At 51.0% G+C, this 22,830-nt stretch overlaps 1 protein-coding gene across 1 annotated transcript in view; it reads left to right on the forward strand.

Moving 5' to 3' along the window:
• The window catches only part of CUBN (cubilin), a 173,561-nt gene that overhangs the window by 43,339 nt on the left and 107,392 nt on the right, over nt 1–22,830 (forward strand). The window contains exons 27-28 of the mRNA XM_054171388.1: nt 2,499–2,686; nt 15,977–16,136. Coding sequence (XP_054027363.1) covers nt 2,499–2,686; nt 15,977–16,136 — 348 coding nt within the window. The remainder of the gene's footprint in view (nt 1–2,498; nt 2,687–15,976; nt 16,137–22,830) is intronic.

Below are 22,830 nucleotides of genomic sequence, written 5' to 3' on the forward strand. Positions count from 1 at the left end.
CCAGAAGAAATCTGGTGAGGTGGCTCTACTTCCATTAGCTGCACCAGTAGCACTTAGCACTCCAGATCTACTCAGTGCTGGAGGTCTATAACAAGGTAGATTGGTGTGTTCTGTGCTCTTCTGCCCACCCAGCCTCCTGACTTTAGCAGAGGAGGCAGACAGAACAAGCTTCTCTCTTCTTCTAGCTCCTTGTGGGGCAGGAGGCAAGGGCTGTGTGTTAACCTCAGCCACCCTGGATGGCTGTGGGTGCTTAGGATTATTTAGCCTTTTTACATCCTGTGGTAAGGGTCCCATTTTTCTTGCAAACACTTCTTTGTTTAGCACTTCTACTCCAGGAGGATCAGAATGACAATGTGTGTAGGAAATCCCAAGGTCATGACATTGTCCTGGGTTTGCTTTTTTCCTACCATGTGTGCTTAAATGCACATTGGAAGCTGTGGTGTTTCAGCAGATACAAAATGGTTTGCAAGCATCTTTGCATGCCCTAGCTGTGACCTGCCAAAGTGATAGGCACTGCTGTGGGATCATAGCTACGAAGCTGCCCTAGGATTGGACAGTAATGAATGGGGCAAACAAAGCTGTTCACCCACACATGTTGTGTGTGGAATAGTTGGAGCAGTGAGGTAGCTTTGGTTCCCTCATTCCTTAAGGATATCACAGGTTCACCTACCATGGGCTCTTCAGACTGCAAAGTCAAGACCATGTGTTAGAAAAGGGTGCCTCCTATTTCATTAAATAAACAGAGCACTCTTTCAAAGCTCTCAGCTGAGGTATCAGGTCTTGGAATTCACATTTTACCTTCCTGAAGATGCATCAAAGAAACCAAAAGCTACAATGATGGACAAAGCATTTAAAATACAGATTTATGGGTTAAAATACAGATTTATGGATTTAAAATACAGATGCTCAGAGGCCAGGCACAATGATGTGCACAGGAAAGGAATGCAATGATGAAGTGGAAAACAGTGCAGAGGAAAAGTGGATATCAAGCTAAGGTTCAGAGGCACCTCTGTGTCTGTTTCTGATAATTCCTCATGGCAGGGGGTAGCTGCTTTTACCCATCTTGAATTCTTCAGAACCCATCTTGTGCTCTCCATCCTGCCCTTCCAGATGCCGGTACCCCTCAGGGTAGCTGTGCAGACAAGTTCTGCTCACCCTGACCCCAACCTTCAGCTGTATCCTGAGCATTCTGAAGCCCTAAAACCACAGACCCTGCTGTTCTGTAAATCATCTGGAGGAGGCAGGTGTGTCCCTAGGGACAGACAAGAGGAGAGCTTCAGCTATTTCTGCTGCTCTGCAGCTTTGCTGTGCGGAGCAAACAGCCTGAGGCTCCCTTCTCCATGCTCCAGATACACACTGCCTGCTGGCTGCAGACAGGGACTTGCCCTCATCAATATCTCCTGTCTTTAGTGAAAGCTGGACACAGGCAAATGAGGCTCACTGACCTAATGCCCTAATTGTTATTTCACTCTAGCTAATTCAGGTTTTTCCTGCACTTTGAGGAAAGCTCCCATGATTTCAGCTAGGTGGCAAGTTCCTGTGCTGGGATGCTACTGAATGCCTCACAAGGAAAACCATTGCTCCTTTTGACAGAATTTCATGGCCAGTTCCTGGTGCTAGAAAATCTAACCCCAGCAGTGCACTTTGCAGTTGTTGTTTTAGCTGAGGGTCACATTTTTTTTCCAGAGTTGACGGATCACCTCTCCAGGCTGAGGGAGCTGGAGGTGTTCAGCCTGCAGGAGACTCCAGGGGGACCTCAGAGCAGCCTTCCAATAGCTGAAGGGATCCTGCAGGAAGGCTGCAGAAGGACTTCTCATGAGGGTGTCTGGAGACAGGACAAGGGGCAATGGTTTGGAGCTGAGGCAGAGCAGGGTTAGACTGGAGCTGAGGAAGAAGTTCTTCAGTGCCAGGGTGGTGAGACTCTGGCACAGGCTGCCCAGGGAGGCTGCCTCCTGCCTGGGGATGTTCAGGGCCAGGCTGAAAGGGGCCTTGGCCAGCCTAGTTGAGAGGTGTCCCTGGTCATGGGGGGTGGGGTAGAGTGTTGGAGTAGGTGATCTCTGAGGTCTCTTCCAACCAGAGCCATTCTGTGATTATCAGTCTTTCCTGAGCACCCTCCCCATATGCTTCTATTATGAGGGTGTTTAGGCTTATGTGGGGTTTATTTAGGATAAGGAAAAGGCAAGCTGGAGATGCATATGAGAGGAATGCCCATGGATTTAGACTGGAAAGAAAGTGCCAAGAAATGCACATCCCACATCCACTGATGGGTCAGAAAAGAAGGACATGGCAGAGCTGAAGGATTCAAGTTTGGCAAGCCCAGGGGTTGTTTCACTCCATGAATATGTTCTTTAATTTGCCACAGTTCTCTTGCTGCATGACCTGTGCATAGAAGTGTCTCCCCCCTTGTGGAGCTACCAGTGACTCCAGTCAGCCATGCTGGGAGATCCTGGGTGAATAAGCACTGCACAAACCTCATCTGGGCTGCCTTTGTTTCGCAGCGTGCCAGGGAGTGCTGACTGTGAACCGCAGCCACGGCATCTTGGAAAGTTTGAACTATCCAAACAATTACCCCCTGAGCCAGCACTGCAGCTGGACCCTCCAGGCTCCAAGGGGCAACACTCTCAACTACAGCTTCACAGCCTTTGATGTAGAAACTGGGCCTGACTGTGACCGTGACTTCTTGAAGGTAGGTACCCAGCTTCCAGGAACAAGCAAAGGCAGGTCTGCACCTGCAGAGAAGAGCAGGAAGCACACAGCACAAGGGGAACTGTAGTGTGTCCTGGTGGTGAATGGAGTGAAATGTTCCCCAGGGCTCAGTACTGGGGCCTGTCCTCTTTCATGTCTTTATCAATGATCTGGGGCAGGGCGTCGTGGCAACCTTAGTAAGTTTGCAGATGGCACCAAGCTGGGTGGCTGTGTCCATCTGCTAGAGGGCAGGGAAGCTTTAGAGGGGGATCTGGGCAGGTGAGACATACGAGCCAAGGCTCAGTGGACAAAGTTCAACAAGTGCTAGGTCCTGAACCTGGGTCACAGTAACCCCATGGGGAGCTACAGACTTAGGGATGTGTGGTTGGGAAGTTGCAGCTTGGAGAGGGACCTGGGGGTGTTGGCTGGCAGTCACTGAGCATGAGGCAGCAGTGCCCAGGGGGCCAAGAAAGCCAAAGGCATCCTGGCCTGGGGCAGAAGCAGGGTGGGCAGCAGGGCCAGGGAGGGGATCATCCCCCTGTGCTCAGCACTGGGGAGGCCACCCCTGGAGTGCTGTGTTCAGCTCTGGGCCCTCCCTGCAGGAAGGACACTGAGGGGCTGGAGCCTGTGCAGAGCAGGGCAGGCAGGCTGGAGAAGGGCCTGGAGCCCCTGGGCTAGAGGAGGGGCTGAGGGAGCTGGGGGTGTTGAAGCTGGAGAAGAGGAGGCTGAGGGAGACCTCCTTGCTCTCTGCAGCTCCCTGCAGGGAGGTTGCAGTGAGGAGGGGACAGCCTCTGCTCCTTGGTGGCAAGGGCCAGGAGCAGAGGCAATGGTTCCAAGCTGCCCCAGGGGAGGTTCAGGCTGGCTGCTAGGAAATCTTTCTTGCCTGGAAGGGTTCTGAGGCCTTGGAATGTTGTGCCCAGGGCAGTGCTGGAGTCCCCATCCCTGGAGGTGTTGAAGCAGTGTGTGGAGCTGGTGCTTAGGGCCATGGTTTGGTGCTGAACCTGCAGTGCTGGGTGGGGGTTGGACTGGCTGAGCCTGCAGGTCTTTTCTGACCTGATGTGTTCTGTGAGGCTGTGTCTGAAGTTAGCCATTACAGCTCAGGTGTTCAGTCCAAATGCTTTGTCCCTTCTCCCTCTGTGAGAAGTGTTACCAGAGAGCCTTCATCCTGCCCTGGCACAGGTGTCTGCAGCAGAGAGGGTGAAGCACCCTGCAGCTGCCTAGACTTGCTACAGACTCCAGCCACCACCTTAGAGAAGATGCACAGCCTTTAGGGGTGAAGTGAGGTACCATGATTCCAGCTTCATGTAAAGAAAGAAATCCTGAGAGTAGCAAACTGATTGCAAGAAGGCCTTGAGGCAACTCTTTTCCCCTTGGCTTTGCCTGTGAAGGAGCAGGGAATGCTGAACAAACTTTAACACGTGCTAGTTTCACACTTAGAGAGCAAGGGTTGCTCTGCCTTCTGGTTCTGTTGTCCTTTTCATAGTGAGTCTGCTTCTTCAAAGGGACTGAAAGAAACTGAATTTACCTACAGCCAGAGTGGGACATTTGTAGCCCAAGAAAGCCATCCAGTCAGTCTAAAGACAAGTGCCCTTTATTTTCATTTCCTCCAAAATGTTAGCTCCATGGCAACTGAGAAGATCTTTTCTCTCAGTTTTGTACTCCATACTGTAGGACAGGGAGTGCTCAACTCCACTGCTTTGCTGAGCTAATCCATCCTCCAGACCTCACCCTTGTGCAGGATGCCAGCACACACCCCTGGCTCTGCTTGGCTTTTGCACAAGAGGGACTGACATTCCGAGAGGCTTCAGAGAAAGCTGCTCACAGCCAAGGAGCAGTGCCCACATTTCTGGGGATATTTATACTGGGGTCTTGCAGAAGATCTAGCGAGAGGCCTGGTGATAGGCTAACCTATTCCCTCTAGACAGCCTCCCTCACCCCCTCTGCTTCCTTGCTGTGCCAGCTTTCACAGCTCAGCATTGGTAATAAACTGGCAGAAGGAGGATTCCTCCAGCTTGCTTCTCTTGCTGGCCAGGAAGGGAACCAAAGAATGGACATGTGGGGAAAATAAACAAGGGAGCACTGTACTGAGAAGTAGCTATTAAACCCCAGTGCAGCTTGTTGAGGAGGCTGAAAAGGAAATACTGAGCCAAGTGGAGATGCCAGTGCTAGACTCAAGATGCCTAACCCTTGAACTGTGAAAAGCAGGAGCCTGCACACAGTAGCCAGCCAGTGAGGAGCAAGAGACTTGCCAGGAGACACTATTCTAGGTATAAATCAAGGCTGGTGGGATAATGCCAGAGGCAAGGACCTCATCCAAATCACTTAAAAGAACAGAAATAAAATATCTTGGAGGGAGTGAGGAGACAGGGAGCAGAGAAGTCCTTTCACTCTTTGCTTTAGCAGATTTTCAGTGCTCCCAATCAAAGAAAACCCAGGCTGAAAGAGGTGCAGAGAGGGAAATGCAAGGGCAAAGCACTTGTGGAAGTGTGCTAAGGAGGCTTCAATTTGCAATACCTGTGACAGTACCTACAAATCTTCCCCCAATGCCATTAGGAAATACCTTTTGGAAGAGACGTTTCATCTGGTTGTTGCAGGCTGCACAGATATGGGCCATGGTGCAAAAAAGAGACCAAGGTTGAACTGGGGCACGAGAAACTGAGTGCTGCTTGCTCCCACCCTGCCTCTTGCGCAAGGCAGCGCTTTGGCAAGGCTGAGTGCCCTGTGCTGCAGGGCAAAGGGGGAACCATCCTCATCCAGTGTGCAGCTCAGGGGCTGAGCAGACTGCAGAGACCTGGGACTTCTCTGTCTGAAATGCACGTGGAGTCTGACACCATTGCCAATGGGAAAAAAGGTTCATTAAAAACAGAAGGCTCACAGCTTCCAGCTAAGGTAAATTGCTCTTCTGTCACCTGGTAGTGGTGATTCTGCTTGTGGGGGCAATAGAATAGGATAGAGTGGAATGGAATGGAATAGGATAGACTAGGATAGGGTAGGGTAGGTTAGGATAGGATAGGATGGAGTGGAGTGGAGTGGAGTGGAGTGGAGTGGAGTGGAGTGGAATGGAATAGAATAGAATAGAATAGAATAGAATAGAATAGAATAGAATAGAATAGAATAGAATAGAATAGACCAGGTTGGAAAAGACCTTTGAGATCATCAAGTCCAACCTATCACCCAACACCATCTGATCAACTAAACCATGGCACCAAGAGCCTCATTCAGTCTCCTCTTAAACACCTCCAGTGATGTGGACTCCACCACCTCCCTGGGCAGCACATTCCAATGGCCAATCTCTCTTTCTGCAAAGAACTTCTTCCTAACCTCCAGCCTAAACCTCCCCTGGCACAGCTTGAGACTGTGTCCTCTTGTTCTGGTGCTGGGTGCCTGGGAGAAGAGACCAACCCCCAGCTGGCCACAGCCTCCCTTCAGGTAGTTGTAGAGAGCAAGAAGGTCTCCCCTGAGCCTCCTCTTCTGCAGGCTAAGCAACCCCAGCTCCCTCAGCCTCTCCTCACAGGGCTGTGCTCCAGACCCCTCCCCAGCTTTGTTGCCCTTCCCTGGACACCTTCCAGCATCTCAACATCTTTCCTAAACTGAGGGGCCCAGAACTGGACACAGGACTCAAGGTAGTAGTAGTAAATGGAAGGGACAGGTGATGGAGAAAGCCAAGGTGAGCAGAGGTGTGGTGGCAGGGAGCTGACATGCCTGAGCAGAGTGAATCAGTCTGATGGATGTGGAATACCTCAGCTATGGATGATTTTGCTATATCCCTGGATTATGAGTCAGAAATGTTGCAGACTAGAAGTCTGTACTTCTGGAATCCCTGGTGGCTGTCAGTCACCAAAGGGATGCTCATCACTCAGCTCTGGACAAAGTCAGATGTCCAAGGAGCACATGGCTGCCCTAGCTGCACAAGCACTCAGCTGTGTATTGTGTTACCCATTTCCTTTTCCCCTTTGATCATGGGGTGCTCCTGGTGAGCCAGCGCAGTGAGCAGCATTCCCCCTCCACGGGGAGCCTTAAGCAACGCTGAGTGAGGCTGGCCTGGGCAGGGCCTGCCTTCTGCTGCTTCAGCTTCTACGGCTATGGATCGCTGTGTCAAGCAGGGAGGAAAATGCTCAGCTCTTTTGACTGCCCCTGTGCATGGCTGCCAGGGACTGGGAAGGGGCAGTGTGGGAGGGACACACAACTGCCATTTCAAACCGTGTCAGTACCTAGCACAATTCCTATGGGAGCACTGCCAGGGGAGGTTTAGGCTGGAGGTTAGGAGGAAGTTCTACACAGAGAGAGTGATTGGCCATTGGGATGTGCTGCCCAGGGAGGTGGTGGGGTCACCATCACTGGAGGTGTTCAGGAGGAGACTTGACAGGGTGCTTGGTTGCATGGGTTAGTTGGTTGGGTGGTGTTGGATGATAGGTTGGACTCAATGATCTTGAAGGTCTCTTCCAACCTGGTTTGTTCTAATCTCCACAGCCCAGCCTCACGGCCTCTCCAAGGGGTGGCTCGTCACTAACAACCTCCACAGGGGCCCTGACGCTGTGGAAGGCATCTTACAGTGAATGTGCAAGAGTGAGAGATGCATTGCTTCAGATAAAGTGCAGAAGTGGCAGTGATGTGATGCAAGGCTTGCCAGAGGGCAGGCTGTTTCCCAGTGGTGCTGCATGGCTGTATTTGGATTGGATGAGCTTTGCACTCTATTGTGTGCTGTGGCTTGGCTCAGGAACTTGACATCAGCCTTTCCTGAGGAGTCATCGGGCTACAGGCACTGAGATACTACAGGCACAGGGGCACAGAAATGTCCTTCCTGATACATTCACCAGGCTATCAGCTGAACAAGCTTATCTTTAGCTCTTCCCCTTTAATGATGAACTACCTTCTTCTTTAGTATGACAGCACATAACCTCCACAGAGGCAAAGCCATTTGATAAGTAAGGAGAATGTCCTGAAGAGCAGTCCTGCAGCAGGACTGAAATTTACTCCCTTCTTATACAAGAAAAAATACCTTCTGAAAACCACTGATGTGTATGCCCTTCAGTGACAGCCTCCCTCTATGATCTTCTGCTCCAAAAGTGCAAGCATCCTGAAGTCCAGCCTGTCCAGCATCTGCTTTTAGTCAGCCTCTTGCAGAAAGCATGCAGCAAGAGAAGCTTTGGAGCTGTTTGTGCCTGTGCAGCACATCAGTTTGGCAGCACGGATGGGTTAAGGCAGAGCAGTGTGCTGCAGGGGCAAACAACTGACTGCTAGCAGCAGCCTTCCTGCTGCAGGGCAGCACAGAGCTCTTCGTTTGGAAGAGAGCACTCCCTTGCTTGCTTAGTGCCATGCACTTAGGCAGCCCAGCCTCTCCCTGCACCGAGTGGTTCAGACACTGCTGCACCTGTGCAGGTGGAATGGTCAGGTTAGTACAGCCATTAATAAGGCATCTGCCCCTGAGAGCAGTTTCCTTCTGCTAGTAACAGACTATCTCTTTTTGCCCCCCTGCTTTAAGCCACAGTAGCATTCCAGAGATGTGCCATAATATCCTTTTTCTCCATCTGGGAATACTGCCTCTTTGCTTGTTCCCAGCTGGTTCATCCTCTCTTTCTGCTAGCTTATAACAGCAAAAAGCAGCTTACCCTGTTTCTACTTTGGCTTTCTTTTACACTTTTAGTTAGCAAATCTGCTTAAACCACATCAGGAGATGAAGTTTTTGTTAGAAGTGTGTCCTTTTAAGTGCTACAGGCATTCCCCAAGCACAGGGAACTGCTTTGCTTATGGCCATGCATTGCCTTACAGGATGTCAGGGGCGGGGGAGCAGATAGCTGAAACATTCCCACCCAGGCTCTGCAGGCAGCCATCGAATTAGTTTGCTGGCCAGGCTGCAGTGCTAGCCATTAACATACTCACAAGGAGCTGGCTGCATCCCAGCCCACCACTGAATGCCTCCAGAGGCTTGTGGGCCTCCACAGGCAGTCCTCCAGTGTCAGGCTGTAAGTGTAAAAGTGAATTCTCCTCAGGACTCACCAGTGGAACACCAGGGACTCCTAAGCCTTGTGCTGATTTGCAGTGAGAGATCTGGATCCACAGGAGAGTGTCAGGCCAAAAGCTGCCTGCCCCTGTCAAGCCTGGCACGCAGAGGTTGGGTTTCCTGCTTTGCCAGGATGGAAGCACAACTTTGGCTTTTCTGGTTGAAAGTTAGAAGGAGACTTATATTTGTACACCAAAGCCCTCACCCCTCAAGACATTTGTCAGTGATGAAAGGGTTGCCTGGTGCCTGCAGACACCTCAGATGACAAGAAGCATGAGTGATGTGGGACAGACTCTACCCTTGGACTCACAAAGTGAGTCAGAGCTTCATGCACTCTGCCAGCTCACAGCAATGTGACTTTGCCTGTACCTTCAGGAAGGAGCTGCACAGTGAAGTGACTGTGAAATGCTGCCATGGGGGGGGGGGGGGGGGGGGGGGGGTGTATGCCCCTTGCTGGGGAAAGGGCACTTGGCACTTGTTTGCTTGCAGCTGGATTCTTCTCTTTTCTTCTTCTGCATTCTAAATGCTGCTGGAAAGCCTGGCCAGGGGGTGGCTCATCACAGGCATCACTGCATGGAATCACATGTGGCTGGAGAAACCCCATCTGAACTGCTCAAAGCTTCCCTTCATCAGAGGGAAGCCCCCAAATGACTCAGAGAAGCCACACTGGACTTTGAGGAAGGTCCTGTCCCTCCCCTTCCCACTGTCCCAGGAGCAGACAGTTTTGCTTTCCTGACAGCCTAAGAGGCAGGGATGTTTCCCTTTCCCCCCACCTTTAGTTACTGAGACCAAGCTCTCCTCAGTTGCTGTAATTCTGTGATGCAAATTGTCTTAGCTGAGGAGAATGTCAGGGAGGATCTTGCCCTCTCTGGCTTCTGGTGTCAGTGTGATGTGGTCTGCATTGGCAGTTCAGCTCTGGCTGGCAACACAGGTGAGGAGCTGCACTCAGCCCTGCACCCAGGCAGCAGCACTGCAAACTGCTCAGACTCCTGCACACCTCCTCCATCTCCCCACCTGCTGTGTCCCAAGGCACAGCCCTTTGTAAGGAGCTCTTCCCACAGCAGCAGCTTTCTGCTGAATAGCCTTGGGTAGCTCAGAAGCAGTCCTGCTTCCTCCCCAGCAGCTGGAATCTCACCGTGGGGGAGAGGCACTGAGCAAAGGAGACACAAAAGAGCCACAGCCTTGTGACCAGGCATGTGTGCTCCCACTGCCAAAAGGGTGTGGATCCCCAAGCAGCCCCTTGGGCAGCAAAAGGAGCAGAAACACTTCAGGGAGCCCTCTGGATACTGACCACGCCAGCAAGCCTCTGCCTGCACCTCAGGGAGAGGCACAGGATCAGGAGCAGGACAGTGAGGCAGCCTGGCCTTGGGTGATGGAACCACCCTCAGCCCCCAGCACAGCAGCAGGCTTTGCCTTGGAGCACCCATGGTGCCCAGCAGAGCAGCAGGCTTTGCCTTGGAGCACCCATGGTGCCCAGCAGAGCAGCAGGCTTTGCCTTGGAGCACCCATGGTGCCCAGCAGAGCAGCAGGCTTTGCCTTGGAGCACCCATGGTGCCCAGCAGAGCAGCAGGCTTTGCCTTGGAGCACAGTCCTGAGCAGAGCTGCCTTGCTTTCAGCTCAGGCTGCCCTGCCAGGTGTGCCTCAGTGAGCCTCCAGCCCTCCTGCTGGTGTCTGAGGCCTTCTCCATGCAGGCAGCATGGTGATTAGAGGGAGGTGCTCTCCTTCCATAGGCTTGGAGATTTAAAACATGCTGAACAAATAAGGTTTTGAGTGCAGGTCTCGGGGCTGACTGCCTAGGTGGATGTCTCCCAGGCATTCCTTTCTCAAACTGCAGTTGTTTCCTGCTTCTGGATCTACAACCATTTCATCCTGAAGATGAAATGTCACCCTGCATTGCTGACATTCTGACAGTCCAGAGCCTTGCTGATGACAGTGACTGGGTCTGTAACAGTTGGAGAAATAACCCTTTCCTGGAAGGGCAGGCATGAGCAGGAATTCTCTTTTCTTTGAGGAAACAGCAAGTGGCAATGTAAGAGATGGACACTTGTTAACAAACAGGCCTGCAGCCCAGTGTGGCATTTCACTTTGCTTGAGACCTTCAAAGGCCTCTGAGTCTTTCAGGCTGAGGCTAAGAGACAAAACGTAGACTCATATACAACCCTTACTAGTAAGAACCTCACCATTCCCACATTCCCATGTGTCAGGTGCATCCCAGCATGGTTAACCAGTGTGCCTAGATGCCTAGTGACACACAGTGTCCCACTCCACTGCACTAGGGAATAGCGTGGTTAAGAAGTGATGGTGAATCACTGTGTGGAGACCAGAAGGTTGCCTGAAGTGGTCAGAGCACATCAAGAGCAGAAACAGATTTAAATCAGCCTCTCGAACTATTGCTCAGAATGAGCTCTTAAGGAGGACTTTTTTTCCAGTGCAAACATAGCCCTGTTTTGCTCTCCTGTTAGCACAGAAGCAACAAGGCTCCAGCAGCCACTCTGAGTCTTCAGCTGCCCTGGTTTCTGTGACCACTGTTGTTGCAGTGCTCAGCTGGTGCAATGTGCCACATCCTTTAGCTTGGGTGCTCCTGTGGCTGACACAGGAACCTGACGGTTCTTAAGCTTGCACTCTAGTTGTTCTAGAGGGAAGTGTGTTGCTTGGAAATGGGTAATGTTTATTTGTATTGACTCTTGCTTTAACAACCAATGCTGATCCCTCTTGGGAGTGCATCCTGTGGCTGGGTGGTGAGTGTCTGGGCTCTGCTAACGTAATTGTTGTGATGCCATTAGAATCCCCTGTCCAAACCATGACCTGTTCAGGAAGAGCTGTCTCTAATCAGCCAGACCAGTCCTGTGTCCCCACTTGCAAGAGGAAAGGAGGCTCCTGTGTGTCAGGGTCACTCTGCAAGGGTGTCCCAGGGCTGTGGCAGCGGTGGGTGCTCGCTGCTGTGCTGCTCTGATCCAAGGCACAACCTCTTCTCCTGACTGCTGCAAATACAGCCCAGGACTCTTGCTGCTCCCTGTCCAAAGGCTTTCAGGGTACAAACAATTTGTTTCAAGACTCAATTTAGGTCAATTATTAATATAATTGCTCATAATTATAGAAGGAATGAATGCCATCTGGTAGCAGCACTATTTCCAGGGCAGCACCAGGAGCAGTGTCAGTATTCTTCGCCTCTGTTTTTCCCCTCACGTGAAACAGGAAGTCTGCCTTTGAAGACTCCATTAGCTCTGGATTGAGCCTATGTTTTATGCCCAATTAATGTGTCCAAGAAGCCTTTTTTCCAGGGCAGGTTGGGCTTGGAGTGTCCTTTTATAATGATTTTCCTGAGTTTAAAAAAAAAAAACAAAAAAAAGAAAGTGTTTGCACAGGAATAAAATTCTGCAAGAGAAAAGTAAAACTTTGCCCTAAAAAACCCCAACCCCACCAGGCTGCTGCCAGGAAAGCTAAACAGATGGGGTCCACTACCTGTCTGGAAGGCTCCTGCCAGTCTCTCTTTTCAAGAAGGAATGAACCTGATAAGGTATTGGCTAAAACAATGTCCCTGCCCCAAACATGCCCCAGCTGGAAGAGGTTCAGACTTCCCTTCCTCTCATTTGTTTGAGGTCTTTACCTCGTTCCCATTCTTTCCCTTTCTTTACCGTTTTCTGGTCAGCTGAGCACGTTCTGAGCCTCTCAGTGACACAGGTCATGACACTTAGCTTCGCTGCTCCAAAGAGAGGTGAGCAGCTGTGGTGCCCAGGCCATCAGTACTGCTGTCAGCTACTTATTTCCAGGCTGAGGAGTCAGAAAAGCCACAATGCAACACTGGTGACCAGAGTGTCCCCTCTGGGAGAGACGCAGAGATGCTCCTGCATCCTTGGCCAGCCCTGCCGCCTCAGCCCCACACCAAATGGACAGCAGAAGGGTCTCAGCTGCCCCTTTGCTGCAGGGCAGTCCCACAGCTCAGTTCTTTGTACCTCTCCTTCTTGTGTGTCAGCCTAGAGGCTTGCTCCGAGGCAGCCTGGTAAGGAATTTCTGATTGCAGTTATTGAGCCCATGCCCAGTAACTCATCTGAATGCAAACCAGCCCCTCCCGGGCTGGTGCTGGGCTGCAGGCTGGGGAAATGGAGCACTCTGGATGCTGCTGAGGGCCTGGACAGCTGCTGCAGCTGTCTGCAGTTTGGCTGTTGGGTTGTCTGCCCCTGGATTGTCTGGTGGAGGCTGGAAGGTCTGACCAATAAATAGATGATGAAAGTATCTACACAAAGGAGAGCATTCCCGGATCCTAGACTCTGTATGGTACCAGAGTGCCTAATAACTGGCCTGAAATTCAGTTGTCCTGCACGGTCCCAGGGAGTGCCTTGCCTCACAGAGCCTGGGAAAGAGCCTTCCCGTGATGTGCTGCAGGGACAGCACAGCTGACAAAGCAGGGCCTCCCTGACAATCACTGCCACACACATCAGAAGAGATGCAAGGCAGCTTCAGTTTCTCTGGCCCATATCTGCCTCGAGAGCAGAATGTGGTCTGAGACCTTCAGCAGGCCCTGTGCGAGCGCACAGCTGCTCCCTTCAGTTGGAGGCGACAGACAGCTGCAGCTCCAGCAGCGGTGCTTTGCCTCTCCCCGGGAGCCGCGGCCGGCCAGGCTCTCCAGCTGCCGGCCAGGCTCTCCAGCGGCCGGCCAGGCTCTCCAGCGGCCGGCCAGGCTCTCCAGCGGCCGGCCAGGCTCTCCAGCGGCCGGCCAGGCTCTCCAGCTGCCGCCCAGCCCGGGGCAGCGCCGCGCCGCGGGGCTGCCATGGAAACCACTCTTCGTGTGCCCAGAAACGCACAGCCTGCTTTCAGGGGAAATTACACAGCACTGGGGCATTTGCTGCCTCAGACAAAAATAACGGGCGATGACTCACGGCTCCGGAGCGTCCTGAAGGTCGAGGGGTTTGCGGGATTGGGAAGTTTCCTGAGTGTGATTTAGTCCACAGTCGGGGGCTGTTGTTTTCCCTCTGTAATCGCTGAAGCCAGCAGCTGACCGTTAAGCATGGATCCCAGCCTAGGCTTTTGCAGAGTCCTGCTCCCCACGCTGATTCCTTCTTCCCCGTTCATTTTTTTCTAGTGTAAGCTTTCCATGGCTTGAGGCCACCGAGGTATGAGCAGTGTACAGCACCGAGTGGCTGAAGGAAGTAGTGCTGTAAAAAAGTCTATCTGGAACAGGGACTATTTCATCCTGCCGACCTCAGTCTGCAGAAGCAGGTGTAAAGGCCTCAGCCTGGCAGGGAGGATGATCATGGCAGTAATGCTGGGAATGGGACAGCTCAGCTGTCTTCAGCTGGTGCTGTGCATTTGGAAGGAATGCAGACAGATGTTCAGCTTCTTCACATCTGATCTTCACAACAATTTCAGATCTGTTACTGACCACATCTGATCAAGGCTTTGCTACAACTACCGGCAATGGGCCTGCAAGTGGGAACTTTCTGATCTGACTTACAGAAGTCACACCGCGTGGAGCGATAGCTCTCAAGTTCCAACACACTTTTCATGCTCTGATCCTCTCATTGCATTGCAAGATAGATACCAAAAGGCATTCGTGGCCAGCAGCCATGGAATGTCACCACAGAATTAGTCCTGCAGTTCTCCCCTAGCTGCTGGCTGAACTGCAACCAATTATTTTTCATTTTAAAAGCCATTCAAACAGAATGTCTGTGTGAGGCTTTGAAACTGTCTGAGTAGATTTCTTGACCCCAGCTATGTCTTCAGTCAAGAGTAAGAAGGTTTTGCAAGACTAACCTGTTGAACAGAAAAGCTGAAGGTTTGATTTCTCATTCCCATGTGTGTCTGCCAGATAATGTGTGCAAACATGAGTAGCCAGAGTGGGTGATCAGCCTTCAGTGTAATGCCAGACAGTGATGATGTAGGAGAATGCTTAATGGAATAAGAGATGTTCAGAACAGAGATTTGACTGGAGAGCAAAGATAACTCAATGTTGGCTGTTTTTCTAGAGAGCACAGGTTTGGGTCTTTGCATGAACTTTTCAGAAGAGAGAAGAGCTCCTGTTGAAATTCTGAAAGGAAGCATGCCAGAAAATTCACAGAGGGAATGTTGAGCCATAGGTTCTCTGCCAGCAGTCTGCTGGGTGGTTAGGAAGATGTGCTCTGTGAGGCAGCTGAGCCACGCAGGGTGGCAGGAACGCTCGAGGATGCCATATTCCTAAACGTTAAGAATCATAACCACAGAAGTAGAAATCATAAAGCACCTCCTAACTTGACCCCAGCTGTCAATCTGATATCATAAGGCAAAGGCTATTTTACAGTTCTTATCTCATCTTACCCTGAAAGGACACAGCAGTGGGATATTTGGTGAGGAGCAGAGCTGGATGATCAGCACCATTTGCTGCATTCAAACAATGATTTGCAAGAGCCTTTAAACTAATGGAAATGTCCTTCAAAGTTTTAAGTACCACTGCCCACCCCACCAAACCCTGCCTGTTTGCAGTTAAATGTCAGCATCTCCAGACTGAAACACACAAGTATTTCGTTAGCATTTTCTTTGGGGTTCTCTCAGAGTTGGTGTTTGTTGTTTTTTTCCGAGGGGTGAGGATTTCAGAGCGGGATGGAGGATGTCTGTCTCTATTTGGCTATGCCTGCCAAGTGTCAAATACCATCATGCAGAGTATGTGATTAGGAGATCAAACACAAAATGTTTCTGAGAACAAAAGTTCAGAAGGGAAGGCTTGGCTCACTCTACCTCTCCTCCAAAGCAGGGCATGAGCACAAGCTCATGGAACACTACACACAGACATGTGAAGCCTGCCCTGTGATTTTGGAAGATCTGCTTTTGGGTTTCAATTCATTCATACTGCTCCAGGAGGCCCTGGTGATGCTGACTGCAGTCACAAGTTCAGTCAGTTCTGAAATCACCTGAGTGCAGTCTTAAGGATGAAGATGTAGACAGAGTTGCCACCAAGGGGGTTGGAGGCACAGAGTATTTTAGCTGAGCTCTCAAGTCAGACTCGGGACATCCTTTAACTTTCTATTTCAGTTCATTGTCATTCGCCCTTTATCTTCTTCCCCAGCAACCCCCAATACACACCAAAACAGAAGCAGCAAGATCTTCCTGCTGTGTAGAGTGTGCAGCCAGGTCTGAAGGCATATTGCTCATTTGCCCATCATTTCATCCAGCTCTTTCCACACTCCCCAGAGCTCAAACTGCTGTGCAAAGGTGACAGTGCAGGAATTCTCACTGCTTTTGCACTGCCATCCTGTGCAAAACATAAAGGAGTGAGGAGCTGCTTTCTTACTCACTGGGATGTTCTTTGTTTCATTTCAGCTCTATGATGGGCCTGATGTACAGTCCAGCCTGATAGGCACTTTCTGTGGACAGTCCCTTCCCCTGGCAGGGGGTACCACAGGGACCAGCCTGCACGTGGTGTTTTACTCTGATGGACTGAACGCTAGGAGTGGGTTCCAGATGCAGTGGCACGTCAATGGTGAGTTCAGCAGGTGGAAAGCTGTGTTTCCTTCTACCTTCCAGATGTAACAGAGTCCCAGCTGGTGCCACCCTGCTTCAGCTACATAGAAATAGCCCAGGAGAATGCTACATTCCTCCAGTGCTTTCCCAGAGGATGTTTCTGCACATGCACACCTCAAAGATGAACTGATGAGAGGCTGAGAGCTGTTAGTGAGAGACCCTTTCATTTGCAGGAGCAGGCACAGGCATGAGGGACTTCTCCAGATGTGTGCTGTTGCAGGGCAGTCCTGGGTGACTCAGGCTTTCTGCTGGGGAACACTCAGCATTCAGCCTGCCCCATTCCTTGTATTTGCTGTGCAGACTCCTCTCTGGCTTGCTTTGATGGTGCTGGTTCCTTAGATCATGTGTTCACTTCCACCCTGCTTCTCTGCATGAAATAACCTTGGCCACGATGTGCTCTGGGTGCTCTTTCTCTTGTTCTTGCATGTCATGAGGACTGTCACAGGCCTCATTAAGCCGGCAAGCATGCACACCAATTAAAACCCAACCTGTAACGAGGTTTGCAGGTTCTTCACGAGTGAGGCCACAGGCACAACCTTTTCACTCTGCTGATTTAACGGCCAGACTAAACTGTGTGCCATTGTGCAGCCCATCAGAGAGGATCCAGCCTTGGGGATAATGAACTGCCACAGTTGCCCAGATCAGCTCAGGCCCCTCAGCTCTGGCAGTGTGGCACAGCAGCTGACCTGGGCTGTGGAGGCCCTGCTGCAGGCTGCCGAGCTGCAGGGCATGTGAATGGGAGCCCCCCCCCGTGCTGCCACAGCCTGCTGGCCTTTTGCAGGCTCCCACGGGGCTCCTGTTGTGAGTGGGAGCCCCCCTGTGCTGCCACAGCCTGCTGGCCTTTTGCAGGCTCCCACGGGGCTCCTGCTGTGAGTGGGAGCTCCCCTGTGCTGCCACAGCCTGCTGGCCTTTTGCAGGCTCCCACGGGGCTCCTGCTGTGAGTGGGAGCTACCCTGTGCTGCCACAGCCTGCTGGCCTTTGCAGCCCACGAGGGGCTCCTGCTGAGTAGACAGTGGCGATTTGCATTCAGCAGCGGTCAAGGAGCATTCCTGGGCAAAGGAGGGACATGTGGGAGGAGAGAGCAGGGCCCAGCAGGGGAAGTGCTGCGGCACAAAGGTACCTCCTTGTGCTTCGAGGTGATGTCATTGTGAGCCTGCACAAAAGAAGAAGTGGAGGCTTTTATGCGCAGCCAGATGACATCAGCTCCATACAGTAGCCATGGTGCTGGGCTAACTCGCTTTTCTAAAGCTCTCAAAGCTCTCCAGGGCCTGCCTGTGCAGCAAGCATTCTTGTGCTTTCCCTCCACGTCCCCCTCCCAGCATTTCCCGGACACTCAGCTCTCTCCCACCCCCCTGCACTCCTTTTGTGCACTGCTGCTGTCAGACAGAGCTGCCCCTCTCTTCAATCCTGAACACTGAACTGCAGCCTGGCACTGCTCAGGGCCCAGACTGCTAAACTGGGGCTGTGTCTAAGCAGCAGAGCAAGATCCATGGGTTCAGATGAGGATGGCTCCTAGGGAATATCATTGCTGGCTGCAGACAACAGAGCTGTGGCTCCTGGCTGCCTGCAATGTGTGTGCAGATTCCTCCAGAGCTGGCCACGGTTGTCGTCTCTTTGTTCATTGCAGACACTTCCTTTATCTATTCAGTTGGTGTCATGCACAAACAGGGGTGTTCCTCTTACCCTAGCTGGCAACTTGCTCTGGACAGTCACTGGAATTGGGGAGCTAGATTTGCTTCTCCCATCTGAAATTTCTTCAAATGCACAAAAGATCAGTGGAGAGTCTCCTCTGGGGGCACTCAACCGGAGGCAGAGTCTTTTGAGTTGGGGATTTCACAGTGAGGCATCCAAGTCTGCTCTTCCCCGAGGGCAAATCCCTAGGAGAATCTAAACCTGGATCTGATGTCACCTGACAAGAAGATAAGAGGTTAAATATACTGCTGAGGGAGAGCTCTTGCTGCTGCTGGTGACAACTGTGTGCCCTAGAGTTCAGGCTGTTGTGAGCTGTTCCTCAGGCTGTCTGCGTGCTCCTTAACTGGCATCCGTGAGGCATCTCTGAGCTGTTCTTCAAGGCCACTCACATGCCTGGGTGATACAAGAGCAGCTCTTCTGTTTGCCACCACTGCTCTGGGTTGCTGAGGAAAGCTCAGTCTCCAGTCTATCTCAAGTCACAATTACTAACTGTTCTCAGCATAAGGCTGTTATTTATGCTTAAAAGTAGCCTATGTAATTTTAACTTGGATGGAAAGCTGTAGTGCAAAGTTTAAAGGTGGTTGCGGTTCTGAGCTCACACTGTTCATCTCAGGGACTTTCACTGATGTATCTGCATTTAGAACTGATTTGGCTAAACCACTGATGTTTGCCTCTGCAGCCAAGGCCTCCAGGGGGTTATTCACCCTGGGAAAGCTTGGATCTGCACGGTGCTCACTGCACTTCTGTTCTTTATTAGAAAGCTTAATATAGGCAAATATATTTTGGGGCATATATAGGCCCTCTGTGAAAGAGCAAACTCTGGGCAACAGTCTGGATGTTGCAAAGATGGGATGCCAGTTGAATTGCTTTCCTTAGGAAAAATAAATCAGGAGGCCAAAAGGGCAGAGGTCTCCCAGTGCAAGATGACACCAGTGGCAACTGTCACTATCTGAGCAGACATATTCCATGGGGCTGTCACTTACCTTATTAAGCAATGTGCATGTGGGGGCTGGCTGCTTTATATATACATCTGCACTTCATTGCAAGCTGCTTGATTGCCAGCAGATCTTATATATTCAATTGCTCTCCCCAGCACAGTCACAATGTGCACCCACGGCTTAGTTCTCTGTGACACATTAATTCCCCCTTGTCAAAAGGAGCAAAGCACACTGCTGGGGAAAGGATTGTGCAGCCCCAAAGGATTGTATTGATTTCTTTCCTTCACCATCATCTTCTTTCTGTTGCATTTCCCTGTGAAATGATTGATGGACAGTGTGTGGAGAAAGCCACTTGCTTCATGAGCAGAAGCTTTTGTTATGCTGGGTCTGTATTTTCAGGAGCTGACAGTGCCTAACAGGCACACAAGTAAGGTCTGGGGGGTTCAGTCTGTGTGTCAGGTGAAATGTGAAGTAGTTTGTTAGTTCTTCAGGGAAGCACCACAGAAACAGAGGTTAGATTAGGATGCAGAAGGCATTCACTGCAAGCATTTCCCAGGCATCCCTCAGGATTACTGGAATGACTGCACTGCAGGTCAGTGAGGGGGCTGGGCCCAGATTCCCTAAGCCTGAATCACAGCTCTGCTGTGGTTTTCTTGTGCAAGCCTTTGACAAATGGCCACTTGCTCAGCCATCGAAAATGACTGTTCCTTTTCAGAGTCTTTCTTTCACAGCTGGTCTAAGGGTGCACAGGGACTCTTTTGGAGGACTCTGTTGAAGCCCTGAGCAGTTGTTTGGAGCTGGGGGTGGTAGCGTGGCAGCACTGGCTTTTGGTATTGCAGTCTGCTATTAAAAACCAGACTGGTTCTCTGGGGGAGCTAAGGGTGAATTCCTTTCTGTTTCTTCAGCAAGCCAGACCTCCCCCTACCCCCAAACTAGGATATATGAATAAGGGCCAATATCTTCCTACAATGCTTGTTGCTGAACTGCTCAATCAATATCTGAGAGCTAGAAAACAGGTTTTTAAAGCACTGGCAGCTGCTATAGGAGCTATGGTCATTCCTTGGAAGAGTCAGCTCCTGTTTAAATGCCCACATGACTTTGGGTCCTAACAATCTATCCATATTTATTATCCACCTTACTGATTTCAGATTGGAACAGGCTGAGGAAAATACCAGAACTCAGGAGACTGATAAAAATAAGTCAAAGCCTTAGCAGTGACTAACAAGTCAGAAAGAAGAAAACCGAAACAAACCATTTTGTGACTTGAAGTTTTAGACACAGATGATCCCACTCTCTCCACTGGATGATATTCAAGACCTACCCAAGAGAGCAAACTATTTAAGAATCAAATCCAAGTTATACCTCATGCAAATATTGGAGTAGTGCAGGCAAACGTTCGTGCTGCGTGGTCCTTGCAGCCAGAGTCAGTTAACCTTCACACCACAGTACTGCACCATGAGCACAAGTGGAACAGTTCTGAGTCCTTTCACTTCCCTAATGCTGATTGCACAGGAACAGTGCCACTTCACTTTAAACTTTATGGAAGTGGTTTTTCTAGTGTGTGGCTAAAATATAGCCATAAATAAATCTGAAAACCTTGCAGATAATAGAGGCTTCCACGGCTTACTACCTCTCCATTCAGCCATAATTATTTACGAGAAGAGGAATTCCTCTCAGGCCAATGAAGGCCATCTGCTAGCCAGACAGGCAGTAATATGGAAAGATTACAAATCAGGCCTTGCACAACCTTCAATGAGTACTTACATTTTAGCCAGAGCCAAGCAAGGACACCAAATAATATGTTTCCTGAGCTTTTATTTGTTGTATGATTCCCTAGCAACTAACAGCAGGTTAGGTAGTTGCTTTAAGCATTTTAAGGGAATTCCAGGACCTTTGCACTACTATCTCCCCTCCCTTTTCTTCCACTCACTTTGACTACAGGGCTAAAGTTTCCAAAATGACTGCAAAGAGGTCTGTGCCAACTGAGCAAAAACATTCCCTGCAGAGCAGCTGGCTCTGAGCACACTCATGCACAGCCAGGCTGTGTATCTGTGCACTGTGTGTCCATGCACACCAGGCCACCAGACTGTGTATCTGTGCACTGTGAGTGTGTGTGTCCATGCACACCAGGCTCTGTGTCTGTGCTCTGTGTGTGTGTGTCCATGCACACCAGGCTGTGTGTCTGTGCTCTGTGTGTCTATGCACACCAGGCTGTGTGTCTGTGCTCTGTGTGTGTGTCCATGCACACCAGGCTGTGTGTCTGTGCTCTGTGTGTCTATGCACACCAGGCTCTGTGTCTGTGCTCTGTGTGTGTGTGTCCATGCACACCAGGCTGTGTATCTGTGCACTGTGTGTGTGTCCATGCACACCAGGCTGTGTATCTGTGCACTGTGTGTCCATGCACACCAGGCTGTGTATCTGTGCTCTGTGTGTGTGTCCATGCACACCAGGCTGTGTGTCTGTGCTCTGTGTGTCTATGCACACCAGGCTCTGTGTCTGTGCTCTGTGTGTGTGTGTGTCCATGCACACCAGGATGTGTATCTGTGCTCTGTGTGTGTGTGTCCATGCACACCTGGCTGTGTGTCTGTGCTCTGTGTGTCTATGCACACCAGGCTGTGTATCTGTGCACTCTGTGTGTGTGTCCATGCACACCAGGCTGTGTATCTGTGCACTGTGAGTGTGTGTGTCCATGCACACCAGGCTGTGTATCTGTGCACTGTGTGTGTGTGTCCATGCACACCAGGCTGTGTATCTGTGCACTGTGTGTGTGTGTCCATGCACACCAGGCTGTGTATCTGCGCACTGTGTGTGTGTCCATGCACACCAGGCTGTGTATCTGTGCTCTGTGTGTGTGTGTCCATGCACACCAGGCTGTGTATCTGTGCACTGTGTGTGTGTCCATGCACACCAGGCTGTGTATCTGTGCACTGTGTGTGTGTCCATGCACACCAGGCTGTGTATCTGTGCACTGTGTGTCCATGCACACCAGGCTGTGTATCTGTGCACTGTGTGTGTGTGTCCATGCACACCAGGCTGTGTATCTGTGCACTGTGTGTGTGTCCATGCACACCAGGCTGTGTATCTGTGCACTGTGTGTCCATGCACACCAGGCTGTGTATCTGTGCACTGTGTGTGTGTGTCCATGCACACCAGGCTGTGTATCTGTGCACTGTGTGTGTGTGTCCATGCACACCAGGCTGTGTATCTGTGCTCTGTGTGTGTGTGTCCATGCACACCAGGCTGTGTGTCTGTGCTCTGTGTGTCCATGCACACCAGGCTGTGTATCTGTGCACTGTGTGTCCATGCACACCAGGCTGTGTATCTGTGCACTGTGTGTGTGTCCATGCACACCAGGCTGTGTATCTGTGCACTGTGTGTCCATGCACACCAGGCTGTGTATCTGTGCACTGTGTGTGTGTGTCCATGCACACCAGGCTGTGTATCTGTGCACTGTGTGTGTGTCCATGCACACCAGGCTGTGTATCTGTGCACTGTGAGTGTGTGTGTCCATGCACACCAGGCTGTGTATCTGTGCACTGTGTGTGTGTGTCCATGCACACCAGGCTGTGTATCTGTGCTCTGTGTGTGTGTGTGTCCATGCACACCAGGATGTGTATCTGTGCACTCTGTGTGTGTGTCCATGCACACCAGGCTGTGTATCTGTGCACTGTGTGTGTGTGTGTCCATGCACACCAGGCTGTGTATCTGTGCACTGTGTGTCTATGCACACCAGGCTGTGTATCTGTGCACTGTGAGTGTGTGTGTCCATGCACACCAGGCTGTGTATCTGTGCACTGTGTGTGTGTGTCCATGCACACCAGGCTGTGTATCTGTGCACTGTGTGTCCATGCACACCAGGCTGTGTATCTGTGCACTGTGAGTGTGTGTGTCCATGCACACCAGGCTGTGTATCTGTGCACTGTGTGTGTGTCCATGCACACCAGGCTGTGTATCTGTGCACTGTGTGTGTGTGTCCATGCACACCAGGCTGTGTATCTGTGCTCTGTGTGTGTGTGTCCATGC

Source organism: Dryobates pubescens, chromosome 21 (assembly GCF_014839835.1).
Source record: "Dryobates pubescens isolate bDryPub1 chromosome 21, bDryPub1.pri, whole genome shotgun sequence".
Lineage (NCBI taxonomy): Eukaryota > Metazoa > Chordata > Aves > Piciformes > Picidae > Dryobates > Dryobates pubescens.